This window comes from Mucor velutinosus, assembly GCF_035048745.1.
Source record: "Mucor velutinosus strain NIH1002 chromosome Unknown tig00001544, whole genome shotgun sequence".
Lineage (NCBI taxonomy): Eukaryota > Fungi > Mucoromycota > Mucoromycetes > Mucorales > Mucoraceae > Mucor > Mucor velutinosus.
The window spans coordinates 818,790-843,791 of record NW_027041908.1 but is presented as its reverse complement, the minus strand read 5'-3'; the positions used below and the strand labels follow the sequence as shown (position 1 = coordinate 843,791).

The 25,002-nt window shown below is 43.8% G+C and overlaps 7 protein-coding genes across 7 annotated transcripts; 3 read left to right on the top strand and 4 right to left on the bottom strand.

Moving 5' to 3' along the window:
• Positions 1 to 33: 33 nt before the first annotated feature.
• On the bottom strand, positions 34 to 1,536 carry ATC70_005583 (MSC domain-containing protein; the record flags this gene model as incomplete). The annotated part of the gene is made up of 1 exon (XM_064824868.1): positions 34 to 1,536. One exon carries the CDS (start codon positions 1,534 to 1,536, stop codon positions 34 to 36), a length of 1,503 nt encoding a protein of 500 aa, XP_064680245.1.
• Positions 1,537 to 3,201: 1,665 nt separating this feature from the next.
• On the top strand, positions 3,202 to 10,977 carry ATC70_005582 (uncharacterized protein; the record flags this gene model as incomplete). The annotated part of the gene is made up of 6 exons (XM_064824867.1): positions 3,202 to 3,970; positions 4,035 to 9,534; positions 9,592 to 10,309; positions 10,363 to 10,453; positions 10,510 to 10,671; positions 10,733 to 10,977. The coding sequence occupies 6 exons, from the start codon at positions 3,202 to 3,204 to the stop codon at positions 10,975 to 10,977; spliced, it is 7,485 nt and encodes a 2,494-aa protein (XP_064680244.1).
• A 25-nt stretch (positions 10,978 to 11,002) lies between these two features.
• Positions 11,003 to 12,103, bottom strand: ATC70_005581 (SAP domain-containing protein; the record flags this gene model as incomplete). The annotated part of the gene is made up of 1 exon (XM_064824866.1): positions 11,003 to 12,103. The coding sequence occupies one exon, from the start codon at positions 12,101 to 12,103 to the stop codon at positions 11,003 to 11,005; it is 1,101 nt and encodes a 366-aa protein (XP_064680243.1).
• Positions 12,104 to 14,139: 2,036 nt separating this feature from the next.
• On the top strand, positions 14,140 to 14,832 carry ATC70_005580 (Acetoacetate-CoA ligase; the record flags this gene model as incomplete). Its single annotated transcript, XM_064824865.1, has 1 exon — positions 14,140 to 14,832. The coding sequence occupies one exon, from the start codon at positions 14,140 to 14,142 to the stop codon at positions 14,830 to 14,832; it is 693 nt and encodes a 230-aa protein (XP_064680242.1).
• Positions 14,833 to 15,166: 334 nt separating this feature from the next.
• Positions 15,167 to 17,166, bottom strand: ATC70_005579 (uncharacterized protein; the record flags this gene model as incomplete). The annotated part of the gene is made up of 4 exons (XM_064824864.1): positions 15,167 to 16,275; positions 16,335 to 16,528; positions 16,589 to 16,988; positions 17,043 to 17,166. 4 exons carry the CDS (start codon positions 17,164 to 17,166, stop codon positions 15,167 to 15,169), a joined length of 1,827 nt encoding a protein of 608 aa, XP_064680241.1.
• A 363-nt stretch (positions 17,167 to 17,529) lies between these two features.
• ATC70_005578 (uncharacterized protein) lies at positions 17,530 to 21,990 on the bottom strand (the record flags this gene model as incomplete). The annotated part of the gene is made up of 3 exons (XM_064824863.1): positions 17,530 to 20,097; positions 20,157 to 20,582; positions 20,692 to 21,990. 3 exons carry the CDS (start codon positions 21,988 to 21,990, stop codon positions 17,530 to 17,532), a joined length of 4,293 nt encoding a protein of 1,430 aa, XP_064680240.1.
• A 1,212-nt stretch (positions 21,991 to 23,202) lies between these two features.
• Positions 23,203 to 24,705, top strand: ATC70_005577 (uncharacterized protein; the record flags this gene model as incomplete). Its single annotated transcript, XM_064824862.1, has 1 exon — positions 23,203 to 24,705. The coding sequence occupies one exon, from the start codon at positions 23,203 to 23,205 to the stop codon at positions 24,703 to 24,705; it is 1,503 nt and encodes a 500-aa protein (XP_064680239.1).
• Between the last annotated feature and the right edge of the window lie 297 nt (positions 24,706 to 25,002).

The following is a 25,002-nucleotide window of genomic DNA, read 5'->3' as shown; positions in this document are numbered from 1 at the left end:
GCTATTTTCACTGTATTTTGCTGATTAATCATATTAATGTTGGGGAGGTGAAGGAGGGCCTGTCAAGCCGAGTTGATGTCCAGTCTCTACTTCATTAGATGCAGCTTGTTGTTTGGCAGAACTAACATCATCCGCGCCATTAAATTTACCGATCTTCTTCGCAGGGCGTTCAGGGCGCTCCTCTCGTTCATTAGCAGAATGGGTAGAAGAGTCGTACATGATAATATCATTGGAAGCCCCTTTCCCATCGACTTCTTTAACTTGGAGTTTTGGAAGATCATCCATTTGAACATCTCTATCAACTACCTGCTTTCTAGCACCTGTTTGACTATCAGCGTCACCTTGAGTGCTACCTTGCTGGGTAGCAGTAGTTCGATTATCGGAATCACCTTGGGAACCACCAGATGCAACATCCTGGCCTTTTCCTTGGGCATTACCTTTGTTTCCAACTGGAGCACCACCAGGAGTTACTTTGGAGCCACCCTGAGTACCCTTTTTACCCTCTTTGGCCACCTGAGAGCCCTTTCGGGGTTTGGCAGGAGTGTTTTCCACCGCACGGACCTTGTTTGGGCTGTCATTGCGACTGCAGTTCTTCACCACATGTCCAGTTTCATTGCAATGATGGCAGCGGACCCACTTCTTGTAGTCAGGACAATCAGCCCGACAGTGTTCAGAGCTCTGACAATTACGACAGAAAGCCGGCATTTGATCCCATTGGAGTAAAACTTTTCTTTGATCCGAAGCTGTCAAATCCCAGACAATGACACGACTGAGTTTCTCCAAATGGCGATGACCAGGGCAAGATTTCCCAACGGGATGTAACTCTTGACATTCATAACCAGGGCTGGAAGGAACCGTTAGATTAAGTGTAGCATAACCTTCTCCTTGATAGATCCCATCAGTTCTCGAGATGCCGTGATCCAAGACATCCCCGAACGCAGAAAGTCGGGCAGCCATTTCCTCCTTCAACTGAAGGGCCGGCAAGAAAGGAAGATTCTCCAGGGTCAGTTTCACAATCGTAGCATCAGCATGGTACGAGGCAAACCCTTTCACAAAGGTGCCATCCTCTAGAGTGATACCTTCTTCAATGAGAGTCTTACGACCTTCGCTGTTGGGCAGCCACATGGTTTCCAAGAAGGCATGGTTGAGGTAGTGTCGAGGTTGTTTCCGGTATCCAAGAAATTCTTCATACATGTCTTCAGCATTAGAGGCTTCGTTGAATTGAAGAAGAGCCTTGTTCAAGAGATTGCGATCCTTGATAGGTGTCAGATCGATGAAGACGGAATCCTGTTCCACGCCTTTGAGGAATGGACGGATAACCGCCTGAGGAGGTGGCGAAGTATCCCCATTGATGGCCTGTTGCGAGGCCTCTGCTTCCGTTACAGGTCGTTTGACGATAGTGGGATTGAAAGAGACGATGGATTGTTGTTGTCTGTTGTTCCCTTTGCGGCGTGAGTTAACCACATGAGTCCACAACAGTGGAGCCGCAGTGTCAGCTTGCGAGGAACGTTGATGTACTTGACTAGTGTCTGACATGCGAAAAGGGATGACAAAGTAAAATAGATTGTAAAATAGATCAATCAAGTGGAAATTGATCAAAATTTACCAATCTGGAACGATATTTTTTTTACTGAATTTAAAGGTCCGACTGCATTGCTGCTGCTGCTGCTGGCAACATCAATGCCTTTATTATTGTGAAGGTAATCAATGCTTTTGGAGGGTTGCAAGAAGGGCATTGCGAATAGAAGGCATTGTTGCTTAAACTAATCATACTATTCTGCTCTGGTTGTGGTTTTATTTATACCTACAATATAGATGCAATCGTTGCACATTGTGTATCCAAGAAAGGGCATTTATGAGAAACATTTTTTTCGTCAATACCAAAAGAACATGGTCATTAGGTTTTATCGAGTCATCAATGGGATCTGACAACCCAAGACCAGACTGAAATGATGACTTACTAACATTAAAGCCAACACCAATCGTAGAAAGAGCATTCATTCCCAATAAACCGTACACATTTTCCTCAGAATAAAATGGAATTACTTCAGATGGATGTGAATTGACTATTTTATTATATTCTAACACAAGTTCTCTGAAATCAACAGGAGAATGGTAGAAACCTCGTGCGCTAATGGAACGACACTGTCGTCAGTAGCCACGGTAAACCCAGGACGGCCTACTCCTCCTAAAGGATCGAATAAACTCATCCGTAATGCAACTAACTGTAGCACCACCATCCACAATTCAGACAGTTCAAACCAGCATAAGAACACAAATGGGCCATATCATAGCGGTCCTTAGGCTCCAAATGCACCCATAAAAGAAATATTAGCGCATTCTTTACCTATCCGAGTGCTTCTATACAAGTACCTGAATGGGTATCAAAACCTGTAGTCAGTCTGAACACAGTCAGTCAAAGCTGAGCTAGCATTGAAGGAGCCAAACTTTCTGACAAGGTTTGCATGTTTTGCTTTTCGTATTAGGTAGCGACGTCTATTGGCGGTCCATAGGGCTGCTCAATCAATCCATCTTTTGATTGCAAAAGCCACCTAAACATGAAATGAAAATCGATCCAGGTTTTGTTGTTACTAGTTTTAATGCCAAAAGACCATTTAACGTGGGAGGGATATACAAAATGGATCCCAACAAGGCAAGGAAAGTCTTTCTGTTAGGAAACTTGTGTTCTGGGTGCCAGCATAAGCTCTATTGTGTCTATTTACGCAAGATCCAAAAAAGTATGGTATGACAGGGTCAATGTGTCAGTTTCATGCTGTTGTATGGAACACAATCCAATTGGCAGAGGCTCACTACCTTTGAGGGAGGGCATATACCACATCTACACATGTTGCAAGAAGCGACAGACGCCACAGAAAACTAGCAATTAAGAAATTGCATGAGCAAATGATCAAGGCAATCCATCTACCAGCCTGTGAAATTTATATTGATGTTTCAATGATGCAATAAACCATTACACAAAGACCTCCTGAATATCATTTTAATGCTGTGCGTTTTATCCCAGTGACTAGTGATTTGTTTCTCTCTCTCTTTTCCTCTTGTTGGCTGTTGTAACAATTCAGATAACTTCGAGTAGACCCTATTCAACATTTCAATGATTATTGATCATTAATACAAAAGTAAGATTTACGCCAGGCACCACACACACACATTCAAATACTCATTGACTTGCAACAGTTCAACATGGACAAACAACGCAAGTCCAGTTTAACAAGTTTCAATCTACAAACACCAGAGGACACAGTGAATGAAGAAGGCGTGCTGTCAAAGATATTCGACAAGGTACTACATGCAGTAGCAGGAGGAGGAGGAGGTTATTCAGTAGCATTAGCAGAACATGGACATGATGGTGAACGCGATCCACAGCAACGCTTGCCCCATTCCATTAGTGCCAATTCAAGCCTCAGTAAGCATTTAACTACTGCTTCTTCCTCCACCACCCTCTCTTCTCCTTCTACCACCACCACAACCAACAAGGAGAATTTCCCTGTCCTCGATGCAGTGGCTGTACCAAGATCCAGCCGATCCACCACCACAGCAACGACAACGACCACTGTCACTGTAGGCAATCAAAAGTTGGAGCCCACACCACCTACCGCCTTGATGGAACCCAACCAGCATGCATCTCCTACCACAAATACAGTTCAATTCATTGTCCCACCGTCATCGTCGTCGCATGATGCCAGCAGTAGTAGCCACCATGACACATTGGATGACTTGATACAGTCGTCACCCATCATTGTCAAACGACAATCCATCGACAGTGACACACAATCGGTTGTTACCAACTTCTCCATCAGCAATTCCAATTCACTGTCCAAGATTTTAGCGAGATTGAGAAGACAAAAGAACGATAAAGAGTTTTGGATGCCGGATGAGCAGTGCAATGAGTGCTACAAGTGCCGAAAACCGTTTACGTTATTGAGAAGAAAGCATCATTGTCGAACATGTGGTACGTTGGTAGTGTGTGTGTGTGTGTGTGTGGATCTATAGACTGACACACAACCTCAATGTAGGTCAAATCTTTTGTGGTAGATGTGCATCGCATGTTATTTCTGGCAAACTGTTCAAACAAAAGGGTCAAGTGCGAGTGTGCAATTTCTGCTATGCAGAACAGTTACTGCAACTGGAGCACGAAAACACATCGATGGAAACCCTCCTGATTCCACCGCCTCCTCCTCAACCGCCGCTGCCACCCTCACCGACCATCCTTGTAGATAAACAACAACAACCTCTGATAGAACAGCCTTCATCGACATCGACGTCGATTATACCATCCCAAAAACCGCCATTAGCTGTCCCACAAATGCAAATACCCACCACTGCATTGAAACAAGCAAGAAGCACTTACGGCAACGATAATACAACGACTTTTGCATTAGAGATACCTGCACGTGGAAGCGAATCCTACATTGCCAATGCAGTGGCTGCTGCAGCATCGCCCATCGACAATAGACCTTGGATCAATTCAGCAGTAGATGCCTTCTCTACTACAGATGTTCTCCCACACCATACCTCCACCACCGCATCTACCATACCTACAATTACCACCACCAACACCAGCCAAACAACAACAGACGCAGGTGGCTTGAAACGCTTGTTTGATGCAGGTACCATGCTACTCAAATCCACCACCACCTCATCCTCTTCTTCCTCACGACCACGCTCCAATACGTCATCTTCAGCACCAATGGAAGACACACGCACACTGCCGTTTCCTCAAACACCAATGCAACCATCACCATGGGGTCCATTTTCGCCTTATTTGGATCGTGGTGGTGGTACAGTGCTGGCAGAATCGGAACTCAGTCCATTTCCAGGCAACCATCATACTAATGGATTTGATGTATACCAAGATCAGTTGCATCATCATCCTTATCTACCCACGGGTAGTCATAGCTATCACCATGCCCACTATCACCCTCATCCACCAAGCCAATTAGTGCACAGCATTTCTGCTGCTGCCAATAGCTCTCCCATGGCACCACCATCACCCTTGATGATGAGTAAAAGCAGTGCATTGTTGCAAACACCACATGTATCGAGACTACCAAATGATGGACTACTGGGAATGACACCTTCTAGCGCCATCTCAGCAGCAATTGGCAGTGATGATGAATCGTATGACCATCGATTACGCATGAAACGCACCGAAGAATTACGTGGCATGTCATCTGGCAGGTCATCCTTTCAAACCATACGACGTTTGAGTTTGACTGGAAGCAGTAGTTCAGGTGGTGCAGGAGGAGGAGGCGCTGGCACTGGCAATGGTACTGGCAGTAAGAAACTCATGCGTCATGGTAGTAGCAAGATCCGCATCAACACCATGAATCTGCCAAAAGGAGGAGGAGAAGAAGGATCGCCCTTGGGATCACCCTACATGTTTGATTTCAACAACACTAATGCTGCCAACAACAATGAATCTACAGCCTCCCTATGGACCATGAATCGATTGCGATTCCCTCCTCGACAACGCAGATTATCTGGACCCCCACAAACGGTTGAACTGAGCCTCAGTGCACGCACCCATGCTCGCACCATCCTGCGCCAACTCATGCAAGACATCACCCTGACCTACACCACCAAAGAAGCATGGGAAGAGGTCATTATGAACATCTTGCTCAAAGTTACCAACCATGTTCAGCCGGATATCCGTGCCGGCGACGATATGGATGTTAGACACTATGTCAAGATCAAAAAGATCCCAGGTGGCTTGCCCAGCGACAGCTTCTATGTCAAGGGCGTCGTGTGCACAAAGAATGTAGCTCACAAACGCATGCTAAAGAACATGTCGCATCCTAGAATCTTGATATTGATGTTCTCCTTAGACTACTCGCGTGTGGAGATGGAGAACCAGCTCTTGTCCATTGCACCTGTCATATCACAAGAACGAGAGCACATTCGAAAATTAGTGGGTCGCATTGTTGCCTTGAAGCCCTCCTTGTTGTTGGTGAAATCCACCGTATCTCGACTCGCGCTTGAGTTTCTCTTGGAGGCCAATATCCCAGTCGTTCATAACGTCAAGCACAGCGTGTTGGAAGCCATTGCCAGATGCACACAGGCTAGTATCGTGACCTCAGTGGACAAATTGCAGCATGGCTTGTCGTTTGGACGCTGTGGTTCGTTCGAAATTCGTACCGTGATACATGAATGGCTGCCTAACCGACGCAAGACGTTCCTAATCTTTGATGATTGCGCACCTGAATTGGGCGGCACCATTGTACTGAGAGGTGAAAAGGTAGAGACGTTGCGTATCATCAAGCGGTTGATTGATTTTATGGTGTTTGTGGTCAATAACTTGAAGTTGGAGACATCGTTGCTTTTGGATTCATTTGCCAAGAGCCGTGGTGCTGCTTCGTGTGATGACAGCAATAGACATCGATCCCCTTTGATGTCCATAGCAGCTTCTGGCAAGCATTGCGGCGAAAGTGTGGCTTCCATGGACGAGGAAGATGGACAGACGGTCAATGCGCACTACATCAATGATCTGCTAAATTTGTACCAAAACACAATCTTGTCCGTATCTCAATTCGTCATTTTTCCTCCACCTTATTTGCTGTTGGCGCTCAAGGAAACCGAAGACAAACTGGCCTTGATTCATCAGCAAAAGAGACGCAAGTCGGTGTCTGGTTCTTCTGTGTTGACCAATGCCACTACTGTCACTATTCGAGACGCTGTGCCTCCTACTCAACCTCCTCTCTCTGCATCGCCTACCAAATCCACATTTGAAAAGCAACATATCAATGCATATGATGACGAGTACGACTTGATTGCCAAAAACCACCAAATATCGCGTGCCTGGGATGCCTACATTGGCGAGAACCCCGAGTCCATTTCTCCCTTTTACCATCAGAACATTGTTGTATTGTATTCCAGTGTCTGTACCGTCACCACTGTGCCTTGTCAGGGCCCTGAAATCCGTATCTTTGGCTTTTATCGCTATCCGTCAGACAAGACACTGGGACAGTATTTGATTGATCTCTGCAACGATGCTCGTCAGCCCTGTTCGTCGTTCATGTGTGATCACCCCATGTTGCAGCATTACCGCTCTTATGCGCACGGCAATGCACGCGTCAATGTCATGATTGAGCAGTTCCCTTGTCCTCTACCTGGCATGTCAGACAAGTTGCTGATGTGGAACTACTGCAAGGAATGCAACAAGCCAACACCCGTGATGCCCATGTCTGACAATACGTGGAACTATTCGTTTGGCAAATTCCTCGAGATATTCCTCTACCAGCAAGGCGTGCATTGTCGTGCTGATATCTGTCCGCATGACATGGCTCGTCACCATGTGCGTTACTTTGGCTACAATGATCTGACGGTGCGATTCCAGTATGATCCCATTGATTTGTTGGAAGTAGCTGCACCTCCCATGAAACTGTTCATCAAAAACCAAGTGCAGATGGACATCAAGGAAGGCGAACTCAAGTCATTGCGATCCAAAATCAACAAGTTTTACCAGTCCATCATTGAGCGAAACAAGGCGTTTCCATTTGACCTGGTGGATCCACGCAAGTTAGAAACGTGCAAAGCAGAGTTGCAAGACATGTCACTGGAGGCACAGGGCGAAAAGAAGGATGCACTGCAGTTGGTGCAGAATGTGTATGCCACGTCAGATCCCATTGACACATTGACCATCAACATTGTGCGCCGCAACCTGTTTCAAGTCGTGGCGCATTGGGATGCCGTGTATGCGGATTTTGTCCAATTCTACCTGCAGCCTGAACGTGAGCTCAAAAAAATCACTACAGCCCAGTTCAGAAAGATGTTTCCTACAGACGATGCCAGTGTGATTCACAACATGGACAACGAGCGGACAAAACGAGCTACTGAAGTCACTGATCTGCCTTTGCTAGGTATCGGCCTTGATGGAGAAGACGATGATGCCTTGATTGGACATATTCTCAAACATGGTCGAATAGCCGTTCAGCCCAATCAAGTCATAATGCCTGCGTTGTCTGGCACACCGTCTATCGAATCGCCTTCTCTGCTGGTTACCATGGAAACGACGGAAACAGACACTGCCCAACCAAAGCAACAAAGCATCGACCCGGATCACAAGCATTCCTTTTTAGAACCTGAACTGCGTCGCCGATTATCGTTGGAGCTTATGCATGAACTGAATGAAAAGTTCAAATCGAACGAGGACGATCAACAGCACCGTCCTGCAGGCATGCTCTCCTTGAATCGCATGGCTTCCAACAAGTATTTGCGAGTCAAGAGCCCTGGTGCACTTTCAGCTGCATTCACACCCTCTCGTATTCCTATACCTCGACAATTCCGTCAGCAACAACAACAACAACAGAATAATGTGGTTGCATCTCCCATGTACGAAAACTTCCATCGTTTCAACCATTTCAACAATCTCGATCCGCCTCGTCTAAACTCCAGTTATCTACAGTATCATCATCGAAGCAGTAATAGTAAGCGTACTAGCAATAGTAGCAAGGGAAAGCAAATATTGGATAGAAAAGGCAGTAGCAGTACTAGTGGAATAGTGCCAGATAGGAATCGACATCGTAGACATCATTCCATTGGCCACAGTCAACACCTCCCAACAGATTACGAGGATGAGGATGAGGACGTTGGATTATCAGAAGTGTCGTTCCTACGTCGCAGTGCAACCACAAGAGCCTCAGGTACAAGCAATACTACTCCAGATCGTCGTTTCAGATCTCGTTTACCAAGAAAGAAGACATACATTCAAGTCTATACACAAGCCAATGATCTGGTAAAAGAAGACATGGAGGATGAATTTGGAGGAGGAGGAGGAGGAACAGCAGCAGCAGCAGCAGCTCACGCCATCACTGGCAGTTACAATGCAAAAAGACAGCACCATCGTAAACAGCGACAGGGTTACTTTGGTGGAGCAAGACGAGATACTTATGCACCTACTCGATTCTATCAAGATAACGGCATGGAGGCAGATAATGATGATGATGACATGTCTGACGATAGCTCTAGTAGCAGCGGTTCATCTGACAACGACAACGTGCCTAGTATTGATTACTTCTCATCATTAGCACCCTATGCTTCAGAAGTGGTACAACACGGATTACCGGAAGGAGCGCCTGTAGAGGAGATTGATCAGGAAAAGTCCAACTTACCTGCTGACCCATTATCACCCCCATCGCCACAACGGCCCATGCCCTTAGCCATTGCCTCATATCACTCGCTTGCCAAACCCTATTTTCCTTTCAGTGATGGGCCAATAGACTTGTCGTCTGGCGTGTCAGGGGACGATGACACTGACCGAGATTTACCCAGCGCATCCGAACTACTCAAGATTCAGCAGCCCTCTACAGAAGACGCCAATGTATTGAGTGGGTTGCACAATTTGCATCCAGACATCTTGTTGGACAGTGTAGCAGAAGGTGTGGTCAGTGGCAAGACATTGACAGAAAATTTGGATGAGTTGCGACACTCGGCAGAAAAGATATCATTTATGAAGACATTGACCAATTTCTTGACGGACAGTGGTGTTGGCAATTTACTGCCATTGGAATCGCCCTTGTAAGTATGCTTGATGAAATGAGAATAACTATGGGAACTCACACTGCGAGCGCCTAGGCAACCCACGGAATACTTGTTTCCTGATTCTTATGTCATTGTACGTGAAGACGAACCTAGCTCCATCATTGCATACACACTGAGCTCGGAAGATTACATTGACAAAATGCACGATATTCAGGATTGCAGTAGTGGTGGTGATCAAGGATCCAACGAAGACACTATCAAGCCAGGCAATGCTTCCATTAGAGCACCCTCTGAAGTCACTACGCTGGACAACACCCTCATCAACTCACAAGCACCCAACAGCACCACCAATGCCGATGATATTCAAGAAACCTTACTGAGAGAATCAGGCACACACATGCGATACAATTTCTCTACTGGCTCCACCAAATTTTTCTGCAAAATTTTCTTTTCTGAGCAATTTGACGCTTTGAGACGCAACTGTGGATGCGATGAGAGTTACATCATGTCGTTGGCCAGTTGTATCAAATGGGACTCCTCGGGTGGCAAGTCAGGTTCTGCGTTTCTCAAGACCAAGGATGATCGCCTATTAATGAAGCAAATGTCCAGATACGAGTTGGATGCCTTTTTAGGATTTGCGCCTGCTTATTTCCAATACATGTCGGAAGCTTTCTTTAGTGAATTACCTACCGTGTTGGCAAAGATATTTGGCTTTTATAGTATTGGGTACAAGAATTCAGCTACTGGTAAATCCATGAGAATGGATGTACTTGTCATGGAGAATTTGTTTTATCAAAGAAATGTCAAGAAGGTAAGCAAAAGCGGGTTGTCCCAGTATTTATATACTCAATGGTTGTGCTATAGATTTTCGATTTGAAAGGATCCATGAGAAATAGACATGTTCAATCTACTGGAAAGCAGGATGAGGTCTTGCTAGACGAGAATCTTGTCGAGTGTAAGTTTGTTGATGTAATGTTCGTGTCCACCTCATTAATTAATGTGGTTGCTTAGTGATCTATCAATCACCACTGTTTATACGCGCTCACTCAAAAGAAATACTTCGCAGCTCATTGCACAACGATACACTGTTCTTGTCAAATAGAAATGTCATGGATTATTCGTTGCTTGTAGGCATAGATGAGGAGCGCCAGGAACTGGTGGTGGGCATTGTTGGTAAGAAGCGTGCTCTATTAGTGAATGCACTTTGTGAACTCATTCGGTTTATTATATGCAGACTTCATCCGAACATTCACTTGGGACAAGAAATTAGAAAGCTGGGTCAAGGAATCTGGTATTCTAGGTGGAGGAGGAAAGGGACCCACCATTGTATCACCACGTCAATACAGAATTCGATTCAGAGAGGCCATGGAACGATACTTTTTAATGGTACCTGATTTCTGGGCACTGACAAGACAAAGCCGCACCACGTACTCGGCCTTACACAACCAACGCTCTCCTTCAGGATCAGAGGAAGAGTAACGCAACAGGTTTATTATTAAAGTGTTTAGTTGTAAACAGAGTAATCTGTGTATCCTTGTGGTTCATGTGTATAAAATGTCTTGTAATCAAAAGGGCTGAGAGGATATCCATGCTCAATTCTATAAGGGAGATCTGGGTTGGATACAAAAACTCTTCCAAAGGCAATCATGTCTCCTGTCTTTTCTGCATGTTGAATAGCATGCCTCATGTCTAGTGAAGTGGAGAACCCACTGGAGATAACACGGCCCTTCCAGATGGCTCTATAAACTGCGGCATCATCCACATCCAAGTCATCTACAGTTCTGATCTGCATGAAATGAACATAGGCCATAAAGGGCCAGTGCGCTTGCAACTGAGATAAAAGATAGCTACATGTCTCGATGGGAAACTCCTCAGTGGCACTATGAAATGCACCGCCACCTGGCGAAACTCTTATGCCCGTTCGCTCTGCACCGATGGCTTCTACAATCGCCTTTGTCACTTGCAATGTAAATCGACATCTATTCTCCATAGATCCTCCATATAAATCAGTACGTTGGTTGCTGGATGTGTTGATAAACTGATCCAACAAGTACCCAAATGCTGTATGAATCTCCACACCATCAAATCCAGCCTTCTCTACTGCATTTACGGCAGCTTGACGAAAATCTAGGATGATCTCCTCAATCTCACTGATCTCCAGTGCCCTTGGTGTTTCAAATGTTTCTCCAAGAATGTCTGTGCCTGTCGCTGTAATAGCGGAAGCTGATACCACTTGTTCCTGGTTGGGATGAAGTGCTTTTTTACCGGTACGACCACTATGCCACAATTGAAGATAAATAAAGCCTCCCTTCTTGTGCACTGCATCTGTCACTTTCTTCCAGCCTTCGATTTGCGCTTGACTATATATGCCAGGTCCTTGTGGATAGCCTCGAGCTGTGGGACTGATTGCTGTACATTCTGTCAGTAATAAACCCCCTTCAGAGGCCCGTTGGCTGTAATATTCGACTTGTAAATCGGTAGGGACACCATCTTGATCAGCACGTAGTCTTGTTAAGGGTGCCAATACAATACGATGCTTCAAGCGCATGTTGCCTACCTCCAAAGGTGATGAAATGGCATTTTTTTGAGGAGGTGCTTGTACCATATTCGCAAATTTTTAATAGATACAGAGAAAAGAGAGGAGAGACAGAGAAAACCATTCTGCTATTACCCCAATCCTATTATATGGGCCAAAAAGTTAAATCCGCCTGTTTCACAAACAATCAAGTTCTACCAGTGTGGTATACTAAACAAACCCTGTCTTTATTAGCATATGTCCATTCGTAGATGTTGAGTATATTTAGCCTGATGTTAAGTTACTCGACATTCTTTGATGGTTCTTGTTGTGGACCCCATGGTGCTGCTTTGTTTTGACAGTTTTTGGTTTCTCTGCATCGCACAGAATGGTTTTGAGAAGAGGCATGTTAACACATCGATGTAGCTTCTTGATACGCCTCTCTTTGAATTTGAAATAGCACCTTTTCTGATGTTGATCAAGTGGCTTCTTGCTCGGTTCAGTGATACCACAGTAAATACAGGTTTGGGTTCTCATTTGGCATCACCTAGTTGAGGAATGAAGACAAACGAAAAGAGAGATGCTTGATGGAAAAAAAAAAAGTTGTGATACATCTTTTTCTTGCGATGATAAACCTGTTACAAACAAGCTTCTCATAAAGAAGCGTTGTGCGTAAATCAGATCAGCATTAGGATCATGCCATAATGCCTATCAAAAGCTATTTCTTTTATACTTTTTCTCCAAGCTGTGGATTACAAATGTTGGCTGAAAGCTACTGGTTGATTCATTGATATTATGCGTTCGCATTTGGCGAAATAGACCATCACTTTGTAATCATCAGGGTGAGCTTCAGAGAAGCCTCGCATTGGATCCGAGCCCGCAGTCTCTCGAGAGAAAAGGTGCACCAACGTGATCTATGATGCCATTGTACATCCAGGATCACTTTACATCTCTGTAAGAAAACAATGAATGCAATAGATAAAAAAAATAAACACATGTGTATATGAAATTTGTGCTTATCCAGTTGAAAGAGTATATCATCATCATTTGACTACAATTACTACACCAAGAACGCATCGAACGATTTCTTATAGCAAGAGTAACCTGAGAAAACTTGTCAAGAGCCTGATCACACCATATTCTTGATAAACCTCTCTCGATGAGGAGCTTTAGTCATTGTAGTCAAATTTAGTGAATATATTCTTGTTCAACATGAAATGCCGTTCCTGAATTTACTGACGGCCACTCATTCTCTTGATGAATGTGTATTATCTCGTCATTTTAATCAAGCGTAATTAAAAGACTAAACATATGTGTATCATCACACACATACACGCAGATATGGATAGAATGTTGCCACGTGGACAGATGGCATTGAAGTGTAATCAGTCGACATTAATTTGACTACAATAAATATATGTAAATTACCCGCGCACTCTTAGAAAAAGGAGTGGATTTTGATCCATAGACAAGGCCCAAAAATGTTTAGTTTTTACGCTTAGTATGTATATATATATAAACATTCTCCAGCAGCGATGATGATGACATTATTGTGATTTTTTCCAGGTTATATGCAACGAGATTAAATGCCTGAAGCAATGTGAAGCACTACAAAATAAAGTTCGACTAGTAGGTGACACGAGACATGAGGATCACAGAAAGTTCGAGGGGTCAGCTTAATGAAATTAGGTGTATTAGTACAGAAAATAAATTAGCTTGAGCAGTAGCGCAATTGCTGATGGAGAAGACTCCATGAAATTACGAAAGCATACGTTTGAAATAAACAGAAAAGCAATGTACATGATATATAGATACAACTCAATGTTGTGTAAATGTGTGTATGCTTACATAATCAATTCGCATGATGGAAATTGATATAGCAACAAATGGGGAGGTCAAAATCAAAAGTTTTGTCTTGTCTCTCGATAGAATATCCTTAATATCAGGGAGCTTCTTGTTAAATAGCTTGAGGTAATTTGGCCTGTGGGCATAAACCACTCAACTGCATGCTATCTTGCCCAATTTCATATTTCCTTTAAAACCAATACTCACTTGCACTTTCTTTTTCTTTCATTCCCATCTCTCTCTCTCTCTCTCTCTCTCTCTTCTCTTGGCAACGACACACAATGATGCACTCTACATCAACATCCAGCTTACATTACTTTGATTCAATCAAATGGAAGAAGAGACTACACAAAATATCGGATAAACTCCATCGTTCACATAACAGTTCTCTTTGGAATGTGAAATCGTCCAAATCAGCCACTGCTTTAGCTGCAGCAACAGAGAAATACATTCGCACCGAATCGACTGAAATTGCAATTCATTCTGAGGATTTAACTGCAAGTCAATTTGCCAATTTGACAGGCATAAAAACCAAGCGCAACAGCACCACACACTCCATCTATTCGAGCGATGACATTTACTCGGATTCCGAGGATGATTCTGAAGACGATTACTATTCTACCATGGCCACCTCAACCAAAAGCGGTAGCGGTGCGACTCCGGCCATGAAGATTTGGGATTCGCATTTCTGGCAAGATGGCAGAAAGAGCTTACCAACGCCCATCATCACTACGCCACTGACAAAATCAACGTCATTGAATCAAGTAACCACGGCTGCAACTGCAACCAAAAGCGTCCACTTGACATGTCAACCATTGGTACGCAACAAATCAGAGCCTGCAAAAAGTAGTTGCGTTCAGAAAGGTCGATTTAAAATTGTATGGGGCCAAGAAGATACCGTTGAAATCAAACCACAAGTCCAATGTGTTGAATGGAAGCGAAAGAGAGCCAGCAGTAATCCCATTCAGCAGTAATTTCCACCTCGTCGATCCAACATCATTCATTCAAACTAATTTTATATACTAGTATTTTATTATACCCCATTACATATCGTTTTGTACGCTACTCTCTTTCTACCCTATGATATGATTTTATATACCTATATACCAACATGCTTTTATGTAAATACTTTATGATTCCTATAGAACAACTACATTATGATGCACATTTAACTCTCTTGGATCTCTACACGTTTCTTTGACATATATCTCTCTTATGTCTAACTTATTGATGTAAATACATATAAAACAACCCTACTTGGAAATAAAAAAAAAATCTTTATATTTATAAATCTATACAATAATACAACTAAAACAGTGAAGCAGAGGTAACTTGCTTTGTTGTAGTCTTCTTTTGACCATCTTTGCCAATGACTGTAACATTCTTTTGTCCCAATAGCTCCTTGACAGCCTTGGTCTTTGCTTGTCTGGAACCCATTTGAGGATTGTATTTCTGCATGATCTTTTGCTCTCTCTCCTTCATGTCGCGCTCCTTTCTCTTGAGCTTCTTCTTTTGAGCTCTCAAGCGCTTACGTTCATCTTGATCCATCTCAGTTGCAGCCTTGACATCACCACGTTTCTTATCATAGACTTCCTCAGGTGCTAGTAATGTTGCATCAGACACATTTACAGGTGTGACCTCCTCCATACTGATGGCTGCAGAATTGCTGACAATGGTCATCTCTGGTTTGGCTGCCTTGGGTGTGTAGTGGAAGTTGGAGAGTGCATCTAATTTGTGACACAACGTCTTGAACATGTCGCTGATTTCATCATGCTCCTTTTCTAATGCCTCATCACGAGCATCCTTCTTTTCTTCACCAGCTTGTTTGCGGACAAAGTCATCTTCATACATGTCAGCCAACGATTGCTTGGCCTTTTCATCACTGATCTCCACTCGCTTTGATGGGATAAAGGGCCGTAATGTGGGGTCCACTTTACGCTCCACGTCGTCAAACATGTTATCCAAGATACGCTTCTTGATCATGTCTTCCAATGTGTTTGTGGATTCTTGTGTAATGACAGGGACGGGTTTGTTGGCATGCTCAAACTCAAGGTTTTCTTCTAATAAACTATTGACAGGTCTGGCTTTGGCTGTAGCTTCACCACGCAATGTCCAGTGCTTGTCTTGGATATTCTCATCTTCAAACTCTTCAATTTGCGCTTGGAGTCTGGCTTGTTGCTTTTGGAATGCTGATTGTTCTTCGCTCTCTCCTTCCTCGGCATCAGAGTCGTCGGCACCAAAAAGATCACGCACAGGTCCATCTTCTTGCTCTTCCTCTTCCTCCTCCTCTGCTTCTTCTTCATCCTCTTCCTCTGAATTCACTAATTCTTCTTCATATTCAATCTGCTTCTTCTTGGGTGTATAGGGCTTGGCATTCATTTTGGGCTTTTCTCCGAAAAAGTCTTCATACAACATTTCTATGCATGGAACGTTAGATGTGATCGATTCCTTGATGTGCATTATCACAAATAGTTACCTGTGGCAGCTTCTGTATCATCTTCCTCCTCATCAGAATCTTCTTGTTCGTCTAAATCTTTATCAAAATCGAATTCGTCATCTTGATCCTCACGATCCGACATCATGTCTAATTCTTCTTGTTTATCGGTCCATTTGTTAAATTCATCCAGATTGAAGAATTCATCATCCACTTCAGATGTCTTTTTAGAAGAGCTTCAATAATAGGGCATGAGTGTCTAGTACAGGTTGCCATGGTCATCACATCTAAATTACCTCTTTGGTGCGTCCACAACTTCGGGCTCAACGGCATCCTTATCGTCATCTTCGTCATTGCTATCCTCTTGCATCTCTTCATCATTCTCTTCCTCATCTTGATCTGTTTCCATATCTTGATCCATGAAATCCAAGCCATGATCTGCTTCCTCATCGTCATCCTCTGCTTGATCCAAATCCATGGAATGTCCTGATAAGCTCTCTTCGTCATCGTCGTCAGTAAATGATTGCTTTCGTGTAGTAGAGGAAGGATTTTTTGAGAATTCTTTCAGAGCTGTCTTTGCAAAGTCCAAAAAGGGTTCATTTTGAGATGCAATTTCTTCCCAAATCTGATCATTATCGAAGCCTTCTGTTAATAATTCGGTAAAGGGAGAGAACTGAACTTGTTCCACTTTCTTGACTGTATAACTAATGGTCAGTTCATTGCCATGAAATTACACTTGAAAAAACTTACCATTGTCGTAGAAATGCTTGGCTACTTGTAGAGCATTATCCACAATTTTTTGATTGGAGCCAAAGAAAACATGTGGTTTATCTACCACGTTGGATATAAATTGATCAATTGTGTTCTTGGGCATTGTGTATAGAAAGAGAGAAAGCGGTTGTTAGCGCTTTTCAAGACAGTAATGAGAAGTTGTCAGAAAAAATATTCAAAATGTAAAAAAATTCGTTCTGGGACATGGTTTTGTAGAGTCACATCGCTCTGAAGCTTTGAACGAGAAGCTCAAAATGTGCTTTGAATGCTCAATTATGCCTTGGAAGCTTTCACTGGTCAGATTCATCTGATGCCGCCACGGAGATGCCCAAGGCAAAAAAAAAAATACTTGCGTGCTTTAATACATTCCATAATGTTACTCTCCATGAATTACATAGAATCAACATTCAATGCTCAAGAATTTGGTCTCTAGTAACCTTTATTAAACATACATAATATATTACATTTAATCAAAAATCTCCAAAGGAGCAATTTTATCCACATTGAACAAGAACTCATTTTGACCATCATCATCCTCCATAAAATGATTCGGCCAAATAACAAGATGTCCACGAATATGACGAATGATTTCACGGATGGTATCTTGTCCACCATTGGCTTCATTGAGAGGCAATGTTGTGACATTGGCAGCAGCAGCAGTTGTCTTGGTGCCTCCATGTTTGGCATCGGTTCGGCCCAAGAACATCTTGGCCATCTTGATAAAGTGATGATACTGATCCCAGGTACGCACATTGTTGTCAGGTGTCACCAAGAAGGATCGGCGGAACAGATCTGTATTGATACGCGCCAACATGTGCCAAAAGTCCTGGAACTCGTCTGTGAGAGGATCTTGCAACAATCTGTAGATATCGCCCACGGTCTTTTTGCCGGTATCCAAGGGCTCTAGTTTGACGCTACTGTAATAGTTGGACTCAGGTTCATAGGGCAAGTCTTTGGCAGCACGTGCATCTGATTTTGGTTCTCCCGTGTTGCGCTTCTCGTCCCAAGCTTTGCGATCGCCATTGTTGTCGGTATCAGGGTCCAGAGAAATCCAGAAATCAAGATAGTCTTCTTTGGTGCTCTTGTGTTTGTTGAAAATGGACTTGGTGGGCGACAAGATGGAAGTGTTTCCACCGGTGGAAGAAGATGTTGTGTTGGCGCTGTCTTGAGTTTTGGTGGATTGCACGGGCTCAAGAGGCGTAGGGCCTGGGGATAGTCGTTTTGATCCAGCTATAGCATTGGCAGCAGCAGCCGCTTGACCAGCCTTTTCTTGCTTGATGTGTTGCCCACTGCTCTTTCTACGCAATAGACGTCTCTTCATTCGTCTGCCATACTTTTTCTGCTCTGCGACATCCGAGTTGTTGCTGCTTGAAGTAGCTGAACTATCTGAAGACAAGCGCGTACTAGTTCTTTCTATCTCGCTCATGGGAGGTTCACTTTTCTCTTCCTGCTGAATCTGGTCCTTTTCTCTAGTGTTTTTGTCCAAATTCTTGTTGACCTGAATGAAGGGTGGCAGGCAGTTGACGGCATCATTCTTGTCTTCATCATGCAAGTGACGATCTGCCCATAATCGTTGCTTCATATAGCTCTTGGATGTCTTCTTCTTCTTCGGCTCGTACTTTTCTCTGTCAATTTGATCTACATCCAAACCAACGTGTTCACACATGAGACGCATACGAAGCGAATGAGCATAGCGACCCACTTTGACCTTCTTTCCACCAAAGTAAGAGTCGATCAGATCCTTGTCGTCTTGAATATAGGCTGCAATTTCAGAATCACGCGCGCCCAACTGGGAACGTTCATTGATGTTGGCGGATCCAATGATGACGGCCATGTCGTCAACGATCATAGTCTTTGCATGAATATACACTTGTTCAGTGACATACTGTCCATTTAGCTCGGCCCAGTTACGAAGACCATAAAAGTTGATGTATTCATGAGTATTGGTCACACCGGCTGCATGCAATCGAGCCAGAATAGAGTCAGGGCCTCGTGCGATCGACAGGTATTGGCACTGCATGATAAGACGCACTGTACTTGCTTCTGTTTCATCAATATTGGCAGGGAAACCAGGAACCAAGGGGACAATGATAATAGCTCTCCATTTGGTGCCCTCGTTGTGCGCACGCAACACACGTTGATAAATGGCTTCGCCAATGCTGTTCGCTATCACCGTGTTGCCGCTCTTGGTTGAGGTTACAAAGAATTGGTTTTCAATGTAGATCAAGTGCTTGGAGTGCTTGATGGATTCGCAGTAGGCTGTCTGAATGCTGTGTTCCACATGATCATTAATAGAGCCTATACTCCAAGACGACACACTGCGTAAAATTTGCACCTTGCACTTTTCTGATGTGTGTGGGTGGCAGATACGAGGATCATCAATGGTCAAGCTGTTGGTATAGTCATCAGGCACAGGCAGCAACATGGGCGTGGGACGTTTGGGCGCACTGGGCTTCTTTCTACGCAGGAAATTCCAGCGCTGCACGAAATGACGCGACACATCTCTAGCAGCAGGCCCCACAAGACGCATAGAAACATCATGCCACGGCATTCTGGGTAGCTTGGTTCTGTCTTGGTTGTCTTCAAAGGGTTTGTCCAAAGTGTGGAAATCAATGATACGAGGATTGGAGTAGTCTTTACCAGGCCAGACTTGCGGGTGATTGTTGGTAGGATCTAGTTCAGGCTTGAGGTCATCTACCAAAATGTGGCCCGGTGTATCGTAGCGTCCAAAGCATTTATCCAGACCACCGATGAAAGCTACTTCGTTATCAACCACACAAATCTTTTCGTGATGAGCCCAAAAGAAGATGCTGTTTTTGTTGAAAATGTCCAAAGCGCGAGAAGGATGTCGTTGCACGAAGATGTTGGGTGAGAGGGACAGCAAGTGCCGTTTTGCTTGATGAGAGAATAAGGGCAGCGCCATGGCCACCTCCTTGTACATGACAATATAGACTTTAACGCCTTGGTCCGCTTTTCTTCTCAAAAGACGATCCAATCGCCATTCCAGGTTGTTGGCTGCTGGTCTTCTCAGGAACTGTGATGGTAATGCTATGTTAGATCAATATACTATATATACAGCTATCAACAACTTGCCAGTTCAGGAGATAACCACCAATCATGAATGTATATCGACTCCTTTGCATTCTCCAACGCCACGGAGACGTCCCAAAAGTAATCTCTTCCGTCCACAAACCAAGTAACAGCTGTATTATCACGCACAGGGGCAAAGCTCTTGAATCGATTCTCTTTGCACCAAATGGAGTTTTCCGCCATGAGATTGATGGAAGCTTCAAACTGCTTTGCTTGTTGCTCGTTCTTTGCTCTAAAGTGATAGATGCCTTGCATGTTCTTCAAACAGAGCGTGGATTTGCCAGAGGCCCAGTGAGATGCGTTGGCCAACGCGTTACTAAACTTCTTTCTGCCGCCTTTTGAGAGATGATGTGTTGATTTATCGCCAAAGATGGCCAGTCGATGAATGTCAAATAGCTGGTCAAACAAAAAGACGTCGTAGACGGTACACTATAGGACATCAAGCGCGTTTAATACTTGTCTGCAGTCATAATGCAACAACACACACACACACACACAACACACACACATACACACACACACACACACACACACATACCTCACTAGGATCATCCACACACGCCACATAACTCTCTCGCACAACAAACCATTTCGGCTTTCTTCGTCTTCTTCCACCTGTAGTCGGCACAGAGCACACAAGCCCATCTTGCAAAAGTTTGCGTGATTGCTTTGGATCACGATCTGTTCTACTCTGAAAGACCACAAAGCCCTCTTTTCCATGATGATATGAGGAAGGGTATTTCGCTGCCAATGCCAACCCCAGTGCCGAAATTTCCAAAAATTTGCATAGTCGATTCACATAGCCCAGTGGCCCGATGGAAGCAATAAACTGGTTCAAATAAGTCTCGAAAGCTTGCAGTACATTGCGATCTGCCTTGACAACGTCCATGATCTGTGACATGCTAGTGGTGCTCTCTCCTGCTAACGGCCCTGGTATGTGTGCTGCTGAAGGTCGTTGAGATGCACTGTTTCTGCTAACGACTACAAACTCATCCTCTTCGGCAATAGGCGCTGCGATGGCCATGACGGCATCTTCGTCCATTAAGGAGGCTGGATTGGTTGCATATTCTGACGTATCGAGGGATATGCTGGTTTCCTGTCGACTGATGGGTCCTCGTTCAAAATCCCGTTTGCGTTGCTTACGAAAATGGTTCCTTGGGAGACTAGGGAATTTGGGTAATTTTGTGCGTTGTCTGGAAGCAATGTAGCCTTCTCCCGCTGCTGCTCTTCGATTGTTGCTGGTGGTATTGTATTTTTTCTTGTATCGATAATGCAACTTGACAAAATCCCAGTAACGACGATACACAGACCATGTCACCTTGTTGGCTCCAGTGCCGTATTGCACTCTGATATTAAACACGGTGCCTTTCTTCTTGGTCTCTAATTTGGTCACTTTGACGGTCAAGTTGTCGAGCAACACAGGAATGCGCTTCTTGCCGTCTTCGTCTCTTGAGAAATGCATTGCCATCAACAGAGGGCCCAGCGTGTTGTACTCTGCTTGTCGCTCGATGCTTGCAATGGACTGCAATTGTTGTTTCTTGGATTGTTGTCTATAATTTCCTACCCATTTTTTGATCATTTTCCAACCATCCTGAGGAGCGGATTCAAATCGATTCAGCACGCCTCGTTTCTTGGTGGGCAGTGCTTGGTTGGATGCACTTTTAGGCATCATGCGTGGAGGGGCTGCATTTTCATGTAAATCCAACACAGGCTTCAGTAGATGTTGCTGTTGTCTATCATGCATGTTGGTTTGTGGATCATTGACTGTTGGAATGGTAATATCCCTTTGTTGATGCTGATCCATTAAATTCTTTTGCCTAGTTGAAGCAGTGGACATTTCAATAAAAACTGATTTGAAAAGAAAGCAGAGGAAGGAGGGAAAAAGGAAACAAGAAAAAAAAAAAAGAAAGAAATTATGTGTTGAAGCAATTTATATTGTCCGTATGTCAAAATGACGAAATGCTTGTATTCTTGTGTTCTTTTGTGATTCTATTAATATTTCAAGAAACAAAATGGAAACGGCTATTTAAAATTCATTATGCATGATTTCATATGTTCCATTTGTATATCCAATGTCAAGAATATGTTGCAGTTAGCATTGATCAGAAAGTTTGGTTACTGAGCGCTTTTAGCTTTGATCCAGGAGAAATCTGATAATGACAAGGATGATATCATGATGAAAGAAAATGATCCAGACAATGATCTACACTCCACTTTCTAGTTTTACTGCGATCAGAACAATCGCCATTTGATTTGCCCGCAAATCAGAAACTTTTTTTTTTTTCTTCTTGTGTAGCCTTCCATTATGGAAACATGTACGAATGATATAATGGAAGAGTTTCAAAGGAACATGCCAATGATTGCATTTTGTACATGCATTTGCTCATGTCTATTTATTCCAATGCAGATGCAGAATCGTTTAAAATGGATCATTTTCAACGAGAAGCAGTCTACGTAATGCTTTGAACATCTGATTTGCAGAATATCAGAGACTCTACCAGCTACAGTCTTGACCATCTTGTAAAGATTCTTACTTTCCCAACATTGAGTGTGTCTGCACCTAAGCTCTCCATCATCGTATGCTATTGCATTGGCTACGAGCCAGGTGTGAACTCGTTGTATTGCAGCGTGTCCATCCATAACTACAATATACTGTTACTTGATACAAATGTCATCATCCTATACGACATTTGCGCAGTAGAATAGGGCAATAGTTTCACAGATCCCACAATTATATGCATTGGGACGAGCAATTTGCAACCAATAATGTACCAAAAACAGAAATGATTCTTGAAAGCAACTGAATAGAGTCATATCAGTCTCTACTACTTTTCAATTCGCAACCCCTTTCTTGTTAGCATCGCACACATCGATTGATTTCATGATAGAGAAGGGCATTGGCATTGCCAGTTAACGATCATTAAATTCTCGCTTTCCAACTGATTCAGATTAGCCAGATCTTAATCAGTCTCGACTTGATTGAGCTATTTTGCCAATCTATTTTATCAACTATTTTGTCAATCTATTTTACTTTGTCATCCCTTTTCGCATGTCAGACACTAGTCAAGTACATCAACGTTCCTCGCAAGCTGACACTGCGGCTCCACTGTTGTGGACTCATGTGGTTAACTCACGCCGCAAAGGGAACAACAGACAACAACAATCCATCGTCTCTTTCAATCCCACTATCGTCAAACGACCTGTAACGGAAGCAGAGGCCTCGCAACAGGCCATCAATGGGGATACTTCGCCACCTCCTCAGGCGGTTATCCGTCCATTCCTCAAAGGCGTGGAACAGGATTCCGTCTTCATCGATCTGACACCTATCAAGGATCGCAATCTCTTGAACAAGGCTCTTCTTCAATTCAACGAAGCCTCTAATGCTGAAGACATGTATGAAGAATTTCTTGGATACCGGAAACAACCTCGACACTACCTCAACCATGCCTTCTTGGAAACCATGTGGCTGCCCAACAGCGAAGGTCGTAAGACTCTCATTGAAGAAGGTATCACTCTAGAGGATGGCACCTTTGTGAAAGGGTTTGCCTCGTACCATGCTGATGCTACGATTGTGAAACTGACCCTGGAGAATCTTCCTTTCTTGCCGGCCCTTCAGTTGAAGGAGGAAATGGCTGCCCGACTTTCTGCGTTCGGGGATGTCTTGGATCACGGCATCTCGAGAACTGATGGGATCTATCAAGGAGAAGGTTATGCTACACTTAATCTAACGGTTCCTTCCAGCCCTGGTTATGAATGTCAAGAGTTACATCCCGTTGGGAAATCTTGCCCTGGTCATCGCCATTTGGAGAAACTCAGTCGTGTCATTGTCTGGGATTTGACAGCTTCGGATCAAAGAAAAGTTTTACTCCAATGGGATCAAATGCCGGCTTTCTGTCGTAATTGTCAGAGCTCTGAACACTGTCGGGCTGATTGTCCTGACTACAAGAAGTGGGTCCGCTGCCATCATTGCAATGAAACTGGACATGTGGTGAAGAACTGCAGTCGCAATGACAGCCCAAACAAGGTCCGTGCGGTGGAAAACACTCCTGCCAAACCCCGAAAGGGCTCTCAGGTGGCCAAAGAGGGTAAAAAGGGTACTCAGGGTGGCTCCAAAGTAACTCCTGGTGGTGCTCCAGTTGGAAACAAAGGTAATGCCCAAGGAAAAGGCCAGGATGTTGCATCTGGTGGTTCCCAAGGTGATTCCGATAATCGAACTACTGCTACCCAGCAAGGTAGCACTCAAGGTGACGCTGATAGTCAAACAGGTGCTAGAAAGCAGGTAGTTGATAGAGATGTTCAAATGGATGATCTTCCAAAACTCCAAGTTAAAGAAGTCGATGGGAAAGGGGCTTCCAATGATATTATCATGTACGACTCTTCTACCCATTCTGCTAATGAACGAGAGGAGCGCCCTGAACGCCCTGCGAAGAAGATCGGTAAATTTAATGGCGCGGATGATGTTAGTTCTGCCAAACAACAAGCTGCATCTAATGAAGTAGAGACTGGACATCAACTCGGCTTGACAGGCCCTCCTTCACCTCCCCAACATTAATATGATTAATCAGCAAAATACAGTGAAAATAGCCACCCTCAATTGCCGTGGCCTAAAAAAAACAGATAACACCAAAAAAAGACAACAATTTATTAGATATCTTCGAACATTAGGATATGACATCTTAGTGCTTCAAGAAACACATGCAACAGACAACACATTTATAGACATACTCAACACTCAATTTACTTGCAAGTCGAGTCTTTGGACTCAACATTGCGGCATCATTTCCCTCAACACTCATTACTCACTCAAACACATCTCAGAAGGCATTGATGGGGGTCGATTTATCTTGGC